Source organism: Bombus pascuorum, chromosome 15, assembly GCF_905332965.1.
Source record: "Bombus pascuorum chromosome 15, iyBomPasc1.1, whole genome shotgun sequence".
Lineage (NCBI taxonomy): Eukaryota > Metazoa > Arthropoda > Insecta > Hymenoptera > Apidae > Bombus > Bombus pascuorum.
The window spans coordinates 7,045,702-7,055,533 of record NC_083502.1 but is presented as its reverse complement, the minus strand read 5'-3'; the positions used below and the strand labels follow the sequence as shown (position 1 = coordinate 7,055,533).

At 36.1% G+C, this 9,832-nt stretch overlaps 2 protein-coding genes across 2 annotated transcripts; one reads left to right on the top strand and one right to left on the bottom strand.

Moving 5' to 3' along the window:
* The first annotated feature begins 2,187 nt into the window (after nucleotides 1–2,187).
* On the top strand, nucleotides 2,188–4,987 carry LOC132914906 (uncharacterized). Its single transcript, XM_060974414.1, has 3 exons — nucleotides 2,188–2,241; nucleotides 2,988–3,338; nucleotides 3,892–4,987. The coding sequence occupies exons 1-3, from the start codon at nucleotides 2,230–2,232 to the stop codon at nucleotides 4,180–4,182; spliced, it is 654 nt and encodes a 217-aa protein (XP_060830397.1). The 5' UTR covers nucleotides 2,188–2,229; the 3' UTR covers nucleotides 4,183–4,987.
* Nucleotides 4,988–7,589: 2,602 nt separating this feature from the next.
* LOC132914909 (cuticle protein 2-like) lies at nucleotides 7,590–9,832 on the bottom strand. The gene is made up of 3 exons (XM_060974418.1): nucleotides 9,747–9,832; nucleotides 9,051–9,310; nucleotides 7,590–8,637 (listed from the first exon to the last, which is right to left on the bottom strand). The coding sequence occupies exons 1-3, from the start codon at nucleotides 9,759–9,761 to the stop codon at nucleotides 8,433–8,435; spliced, it is 480 nt and encodes a 159-aa protein (XP_060830401.1). The 5' UTR covers nucleotides 9,762–9,832; the 3' UTR covers nucleotides 7,590–8,432.

Below are 9,832 nucleotides of genomic sequence, written 5' to 3'. Positions count from 1 at the left end.
TGGCGGCTTCTCGAAGAACTGATCCAGACTTTCACGTCGCTTGTTGAATTCTCAGCGACAAATCTGGCACCCTATTTTCATCCATTTTGACGTTTTATCGCAATTCATCAAAATTCATTCGTTCATCAACTATGATTACCAATCATGATGATTACCAATTATGATTACCAATGATTAATCAATTATGATTATAAATTTATCTATTTATTTATCTTTAAGATATACTCGATCGAAACGTCGCTAAAAGGGAATGATAGTAGATAAATCTCTAAATTAATGACCAAGTGACTAATAATCGAGAACCAGATAACTTTACGAAGAAATAACGAGAAATTTTGTGGAAATACGATTACCAGCTGGTTACGAGCTACCTTCGGACCGTAATCCTTGCGACATAGGTCACGTCGATGTACGAAACACGTGAGAAGAAACTTACCGAGGAACGTGGAGTCGTTCCTTCTGAACAAACTCCAACATCGTGATTCGTCGCTCTCGGAAAGGTCGAGAATTGTAACTTGTTCGAATCGAGCATGTGGACACATTGACTGTAATTTGAAATAATTGTACATAAAATAGATTTCAATAATTTTGCAATAATTTGGCGAGATGTGATTATTATTTATAGCTGGAAAGGCAGAAGGAACTTTACTATTTTTGCAGCAGGAAGATAGACGAATTTGATATTATCGATGAATTTTAATCAAGCACGATCTAATCACGTTGTGTTATGTTCGATGCGTTACCTGTTAGAGGACCCTGTTTGCGTAAAAGTTTGCGCAACTGTTTCTTGAAGTTATCGACCGAACTATATCGTGTTACAGTGTAAACAGGGAATCTGAATCGACGTTAATTAACCAAACGAGGTCAGCATTCTAATTTACCTGCTCGTGTAATGCGTAATTACAAGAATGAGCCGTTGCATGGCAAACAATTTTGTGTAAAGACAGATTTATCTTATCATCGGTGCAAAATTATTATCACTTGTTACTTTTTCTTTTATTTTATTTGTTATTTTATTAATATTTATATATACTGTATATAAAACACAATATATATATAACATTTTTGCCTTCGTTTCAACAATTCATTTATTTTTGGAAAATACACCTGAAGATTAGTATATAGCCTATGTATATAATTAATTGTAATTAAAATATAATTAATATATATATAATATATATGTTATATATATATAATATATTATAAGAAAAATTTAAATTAATTGTTACCTTTGTTTTTATATTTAAACGTAATATTCAGTAAATATTTTACAGGCAAATGAATATTTAAATATTTTAGCAGATACTACAGAAATTCATTTACTGTGCGATGGTTTAAATGGACATAGATGGTCAAAGTGTAATCTGGGCCACTGTTTATAAGGGAACAGGAGCACATTGTTGAGAGAGGACTGCCTTGAAAGGATCACTGGATCACTAGGAGGATCTATGATCCCGTCCAGTCGTCCGTGAATCGAGCATGTGTCGAAAACCACAGAAAAGTTCTGCCTAAGTTGCGGCGAAGGGGTTGAGATTGCAACTCGTGAGAACTGGCCTCGAAAAGTTGAGAAGAAACATCAGGGACGTTTGAGGACGGCTCTAAAACTCCATCATCTTTTTTCATCCATAGAACACGCAATTTTTCACTTCCTTGTTTATCTATACAGCGGACTTGTTATGCGACGAACGGGAATTTCGAAGATTGAAATATTTAAAATATCTAAACGAGGAAAGAAACAGTAAGGGAAGAAGAGAAAGAAAGTTAAATATTCCAACGTTAGATCATACCACAACTAAAAATTCCAGAATTAAATATTGCGTAATTAAACGCTTCAGAATTAAATTCCAAGATTAAATATGTCGGAGTAAGGATATCCCAAAACCAGCAGATTTCTACGCCAAATATTTCGAAATTAAAAATTCCAAAATTATACACGGTAAAAGAATAATACGCCCCAACTTCTCCCTCGTCGGTGACACTACGACACTTTCACCGCAACTTTCAACAGCTTTAACTTGCACACAGACGCATCTAGCGGGATCGCCGTACACGTTTATATCATTAGCAAGAAAACAATTAAGGTATCGTTTTTCATGTCAGGTGTTGATCATCGTAACGTGGTTTACTCACATGATCGACGCCGCGACGCTATAAAAGCTAGATCGTTCGATCGAACCAGCCACACTCGTAATCGAGACGTCCGTTTCGTGGCCGGTGGTGTCCAGCAGCATGAGCTTGCTCGTAAGTGTGATTTCGTCCAGGAAAAAGTTGTTTCGTTGTCGTCGTTGAACGTTGATTGAAAAAACGAAATCGGAAAAAGATTGAACTGGTCATAGAAGTAGTAAAACTTAAACAGTCATTGAGATTTTAACAAAGTTTCAAGATTCTATTGACATTTACGAGTACATTTAATTTTGCACAAAATCAAAATCAGATTTCATCCATTAGACAATCAATATCCTAAATGAAGCTTTAGTTACAAAGTGCTTGTCGAACTTTACTTCTAATTGAGCTTAGATAAATTATCGTTGGAAATTCTATCAAGATTCAACCGAAACTAATATCGGTAATAAATCTGGAATAATCTATATTAGAACTTGAATCGTAATCTCAATTCGAGAGGAACCAACTTAAAATTTAATTGGAAAGATATTGTAATCTCGGTAAAAAAAAAAAAAAGGAAACCTAGGAAACTATTTCGAGCTTTTTAAATTAATTGAAAGAAGGAACGTCAATCAACAATCAAAGTTATCTTTGTATCACTTACAAATATTAAATTCCAAGTTACTGTAAGTTACCAAGTATCTTTATAAGTTAAATTAAATCAGTATTCCTTACCTTCTATCTATTTCCAAGCCAATCCTCCTTTAGTTTTCAATTCAAATCTAATTTCCAATACTTTTGACGCACTGTGAGGTCCAATTGTGAGGAAAAATTTTACAGAATGCAACTTGATCGTTCGTCTTCTTTCCGATCGACTTTTTCAGATAATTCTGGCCGCATTAGTGGCGTCAACGATCGCCAAGACTTACGAACAGAGAGAGTACTATCAATACAGAGGTCCACCGGCGCCATTAACCAGCGATGGGATGGTGATGGACACGCCGGAAGTGGCCCATGCAAGAGCCGCCCATCTAGCGTTACACGCTGAAACGATAGCTAGATTAAGAAAAGCTCAGAACGATTACGAAACGTACGAGAACAACGAAATGTACATGCCTCGGATGGTGGACCCCATGAAGGTTATTATGCAGAAACGACAAAGACAGAGGACGTTCACGCCTTTGGAGAATGACGGACGTGCCATGGAAACCTGTAAGACTTGCAATATACCCAAGGTAAATTAAATTGTTTATTATTAAAGAGTTTATTAAAGAGTTTAAAGAAACTAGAAATTACGAGCAGAAGAAATTTCCATCTGATATGTATCGCCGGAGAAATTTTAATTTCAGAATTTTAAAAACCGAAAAATTACGAATAGAAGAATTTCTAATTTAATGCTGAATTTCGAATTATTTATTTTGTTACGTTTATATATTACGTATACCTTTAAAAAATCCTGAGATTTCAATTTTATAATTTATAATTTTTATATACTACGTATACCTTTAAAAAATCCTGAGATTTCAATTTTATAATTTATAATTTTTATATACTACGTATACCTTTAAAAAATCCTGAGATTTCAATTTTATAATTTATAATTTTTATATACTACGTATACCTTTAAAAAATCCTGAGATTTCAATTTTATAATTTATAATTTTTATATACTACGTATACCTTTAAAAAATCCTGAGATTTCAATTTTTTCTCAAATGAAAAAGTCACGAAAACTCCTAGATTACTAATTATTAATTTCTACATACAAACCTTGCTCTAATTTTCAAGATGACAGAAGCAAAAATCCCGCATGTAGCAACGCATGCGAGAGCAGCCTCAAAGGCATCCGAATTTTATGAATTCGACGTCTTTGACGGACGAAAAAATTTGGTTTACCTTGCTCCTATCGGACTGACGTATAAACACACGCCAACGATAGGTTATCGGGGACCATTGGCGCCCCTGGGACCGGATGGCCGCGTGATAGACACACCGGAAGTAATGAGGGCACGCGAGGCTCACATGAAGGCGCATGCTCGCGCTGTGGCGCTTTCAACGCAAAACGATCTTTACTACTGACGAATAAAATATCATCTCTTTTTGTTTATTCCGTGAGATTTGGGTAAACGGGCATGTACGATACGTTAAACGATTAACTTTGGTATCTTTGCTTAAAATTAAGAATAATGAAAAAATACAATACTCCGTTCTTCGAAGAGTTATAATATTTTGAAATCGAATTTTGACATTTCTGTTTCGAGCTAAGTATGACGAGAAATTTAGTAGGATTAATTTTATCGAATACTTTATTCGATTATTTTATATATACATTGCTTGAGTCAAGAGAATTGCGCGTGTTACTTTATTTTCTTCTCAAATCGTTCGACTTTCCGTCAAACTGTACGCATTCGCTCTACGAGAATCGCACAACGTAACTTTTCGCAGCAATGAGAGCACTGTTTGTATTGTACCTGATTTTTTACGTTTAACATCGTTTTGGACTTTGATTTTCGTTCGTTCGGCAGTTTGACAACGAAAACAACCTACGCACTTTTTGTAAATAATGTTACCAATGCACACACTCAACCTTACATACACGTAATATTAATTAAAATGAATCATTTTATATGAAACGACGATTTCTTTTTATCTCACATTGCCGTTGCTGCAATTCGAATTTTATTGCCATATGATTGTTACTAATGATTAACGATAGGTGATTTTAATAATGTCTAGATTCTAAGCTAATAGTAATAACTTATGATAGTCGTAGACGTTAAGATACTTATGTGAAATGAATTTTACGTTGATTAGAAAATCTCTTTCTTACCACCAAAGTGTATTCTGTATTTTTTATTATCTTTCCTGTGAAATAAAATATGAATATGATTCTAATGTTTTCTATTCTCCGCTTTTTCTCCTTTCCTACTTCAAATTAGGATATGTATTAACGTAGAACATAGAACAGGGACTATAATTAATTAATATCGAACTTTCTCTTTCTCCTCCAAACTCTACGGAACCCACGATAAAAATTAAAGTACATCAGATATAACACGCAATTTACCCAATTCTTTCGCGCAATAACACGCGTAAAACTGAATTTAAACAATGGACTCCACCCGGTTTCATAAAGTTCACAGAACTCGATATCGTAATAATATATAACTGAATTCCGGTTAATGTCAGGGAACTCTTATCGTCTAGAATTTACATTACGCAAGATGCATACAGGTCAAGCTGGGAGCGCTCTTCCTTTCCATTTCTCATTGGACGACGCCTACCTGCTCGCTTATTTACCTACATTCGAGCATGAGTAATCCGGCTCAGTATGGCGTGGGATGACAGAATAAGAGCACGGTGTGCCCACGTGACATATTCGAAAAAATTATATTTCTTTTCTTATTATGAATTTTAAAAAGTAGATAGAGACGGAGAGACGTACACCAAACCTCTGAAACCTCGAGCAATACACGAATATGTCTTTAAATTCCTTCTAAACTTTAGCGATATAATCACGATTGCCTCGGTGAAAAATCTCAAAATCTTCCATATAATACACGTACGCATAATATGTTCACGAAAGATAGTTTCTTAAAACGTTTAAATACATTCCCGAGCCACTGAATTCCTTCGGTAATATCGAATACATGTGCACAATTTTTCACTGCTTAATCGATTAAAAACATTCCACCGTTCTAACAATCTCGCCAAACTATTTACTGTCACCTAAACTCAACTCGATGCCCAGTGACCCGTAATTCACCGCTATGTTTGCACACGATCTATTAAAAATCCATCCTTCCGAACAATCGTCTAATCTCTTCGCCAGCTACTTGGTCGGGGGGAACAGGAAATCTCGACCTTCCACGCCCCAAACGTTCACTTCCTTATGCAGCCAACTCTCGATTCAATATCCATCGCGTTTAAACAGTCAATTACGCGCGATCACTGCGATAACGATGCCGATCCAGATCTAGAAAACGAATCCACGAACGGTGTCTGCTACCGGCACACTTCGCCTTGCACTTATCCAGCAGACACCATGGAACCGGTTCTCTCCGTGACTCGGCCAACGTGTATCCTAGACGCTGGCACCAGCAAGGACGTGTTTGATGGAGCTTGACGAGGTATGCATTAGGATTTAGGGGCAGAAAAATTGCCACCGTGTTGTTCCTTAATGGGATTTATATCGATAGGGTCGTTGAGGTGCACCTGCGATCGTATAAAACGATAATAGGGTGCTAAGGTGAGAGTTGGAGGTGGATTTACGAGGTTGATGTGAGTTTGGAGGCGTTGGAGGGAATACGGTTGGTTTGTGAAAATGGAAATGGAAATTGGTCGGGTTTGGTACATGCGGATGGTCGATTTAAAGTTATCGTAACGGGAGAGCGTTCTTTTTATGCAATTTTGCGGATTTAAAGTAAAATTAAAATAAAGTAAAATTTCTACTTTATGTTAAGTTTAGTTCAAACCTGAGGCTTTGTCACGGAGAATTGAATTACTTCGCAAAGATCTTGAGTTAGCTTTGAGTAGATTTTGTGCAGTTTAATGATTATAAAATTCTCGGGCTTGAGCTTGTACTTGCTCGGATTTTAGATTTCAGTTGCGGAGAATCTAATTTGGTTTGTGAAAGTTTGGGGATATCAAGGCGGAGCCTTGGTACTTTTACGAATTTTTCAATCATCTTTCTTTTCTAACTCAATTAATTAACTAGAAAATAAATTATCCAAATGGAGTTTTATACTAAAAAAAATAGCGTACACTAATAAAATATTTTAATTTTCTATCTAAGTCATATATCTTCGTCTAAAAACTAGTAAATGGCTTTGCATCCTGGTTGCAGCGCCCGTAAGTTTGCCTTTAGTGGCCTGAATAAACTAATCGACACTGTGTCCTTTTCACGCCCGTGTACACGTGTTGGACTTCACTGCAATCAGATTTGCGTGTAGTCGCTCAAACTCTAACTCGTTTTCACTGCCGTGTGTTCTGAGCCGAGCACGAATCAATCTGATTCGTGTCACGGGCATGTTAGTCGACCACACGTGCCTGTTCTCTGATTATTTATTCGATTATGTCAGTGTTGTACAACTTTAAACAGTTCTTAACCGTTTACCATCGTTCGACTATTTTATGAACAATTTTATGGCTAATTATTGCCCAGTAACATACCACTGCATTCTGCAAATATCTTTTTCTTTTAAAAGAATGAAATATTACATTTCAATCCTTGTTAATAATTTCAATTCCTCTTAGATTACTCTTATTTTAATCTTTAATCGTCGTTTTAATAATTTGATCACTGTTTTATAATTTCATAACTGTTTCATTATCGAATGATCGTTTGCATAAATTGGTAACTCTCTTATAACTTAATAATTATTTTTATAATTTATAGTCACGACTATTTCAATTAATTTGACGCTCCAAGATATTCCAGAAATCGATTAATATATCGGAAAGTCAAACACAATTAAAAGATATAAGCAATTAAGAAGAGCGAATTTTTAATCTTGCTTGTTTCAGCGAAACATTTCGCTGCATTTTATTCGTTTCATTCATGTTACAATCGTTTCTCCGTTATGTACACGCACGATAATTTACAAATGTATACGTATCGCTGTAATTATTTAAAAAAATGGAAGGAAAACACGATAGCATTGAATAATATCTATGGATAGTTCATGTGCAAAGGTTAATTCTCACGCAAACGCAAACTTTCCTTGACTAACGAGTGCGAAGGCGATGAAGAGATCACCTTGAAGAGGAATGTGACAAGAGGACATTTTTATCTCGATAATATCTGTAACGGTACAGACCACCGTTATTTCATTTCCATTCGACGATAAATACACGTGTCGATTTCGCTTTCCGTGCACATTTGCATACATCATTTTTCAAAGTTCAACGACAATTTTTAACTTGCATCCAATTGTATTAAAACTGTAAGAAACTCGTATGAAATTCTATTAAGCGAACTTATCGTCTCTGTAATATATGATCCGATGAATCGATAATTTCTAATCTGTAACGATATTAAAATTCGTTGAGATCCGAGCGAAAAACGGACGATCAAGAGGTAGATGAAACACAGAATCACAGAAAAGGGAGAGAGCTAGAAGGAAGGAAGCTTAAAGATACGGAAGACGTTACAGAAAAATTCCGAGAGAAATATTTCGTTGATTCTCGAAGTAAAAACTTATCGGAGGTAGTTGAAATTCGATGACTCGAGGGGATTTTTTAAAATTCTCTCGAATCGTCGATAACAGTGGACGAATGTGAATATTTTCTGTCAGCTTGATTCTTCTCCTGCGGCGATCAACGCCAGTTTAATAGTGATTCCAATTGTTCCCAGCATTCCAGGAGGGATTCCAGGGAGCACCGGCAGGGTTCCATGACGGATTAGGAGCAGCTGGACCGGCTGGAGCTTTTTGGGCCTCCGCATTGTATAAGGAGAAGTGGACAGCCTTTGCTTGCTGCACTTCCGGTGTGTCTACCACGCGGCCATCTGGTCCGAGAGGGGCTGGTGGTCCACTGGAAAATAAATTAATTTTCTTAATAATAATAGTACGTAGGACAAGACAATGTAACAAGGAACAGGAGCTGAATGAAACTTGAAACTAATTCCATATTTAGAATAATACTCGCGCTAGAATTTTATACTCGCTTAGGGCAAAGTAGAATATGTATATTATAATATGTATATCAAGCACATATTTATACGTTCAATAAAGCAATACTATAGTATTCTAACTAAAGTTTGATTTCTATCGAAAATTCCAATTTTAAAAAGACCAGAAACAAGAATATCTGAATTTCTTCACTCTCTTCCTACTTCCTCTTCCTAATAGTAGAGAACATATATATATATATTTTTATATATATGTATATATATACAGAGAGAGAGAAAGAAAGAAATTCCTGTTCTATGAGACAATATGCAAAACCTGTAATGCGGAGCATAGCCTCCAGGTGCGTAGGAACCAGCAGGGCCGGGATAAGGACCAGCGACACCAGGTCCCTTGGGTGCCCTCGCATTTGCATCAGCCAAAGCAGCTAAATGAGCTGCTTTCAATTGAGCAACTTCTGGAGTATCCACGACTCGTCCATCTGCTCCTAATGGGGCTGGAGCCGCGTGGCCACCATAGGCTCCTCCGTACCACTGTGGCGCACAGTAGGCCACGTTCAAGATAACAGAAACCAGAATCTGAAAGAAAGCGAGATTCGCTTACAGAATACATATATTTTTATTTTGACCTTTTACCCTAAGAAACACGTGCTATTTAAATTGCTAAATAAACAAGAAACTGAAGCACGTACGCTTCAAAATAAATCTCTGAAAGAAAGGAAAAAGAAAGGAACGTTAAATTGCGTTAAAGAAGAAAGAATGAAACAAAAAGCTCAAAAATATATCCGAGTCTACTTGAAAAAGCGTACGAAAAATAATCACTTTCCACGATGATTCCAACCAAAAACACACATACGCGTTTTTCAAAACGGATAAACCAAAAAGTGAATGCTCGAACCTATCGAAGAGCAATCCAAAAAACATTCGAACCTTAAAAAATCATTTTCATCAGAAATTCAACTAAAATACAAAATTGCAATTTGGACGAAAAGATAAAAAATGACATAATACTCACAATATATCGAAACATGTTGTCGAAGCTCAGCGCAGGTCGATCCAGCGACTATCGACAGAGCTTGTGATCCGCATTATGACTTCCAC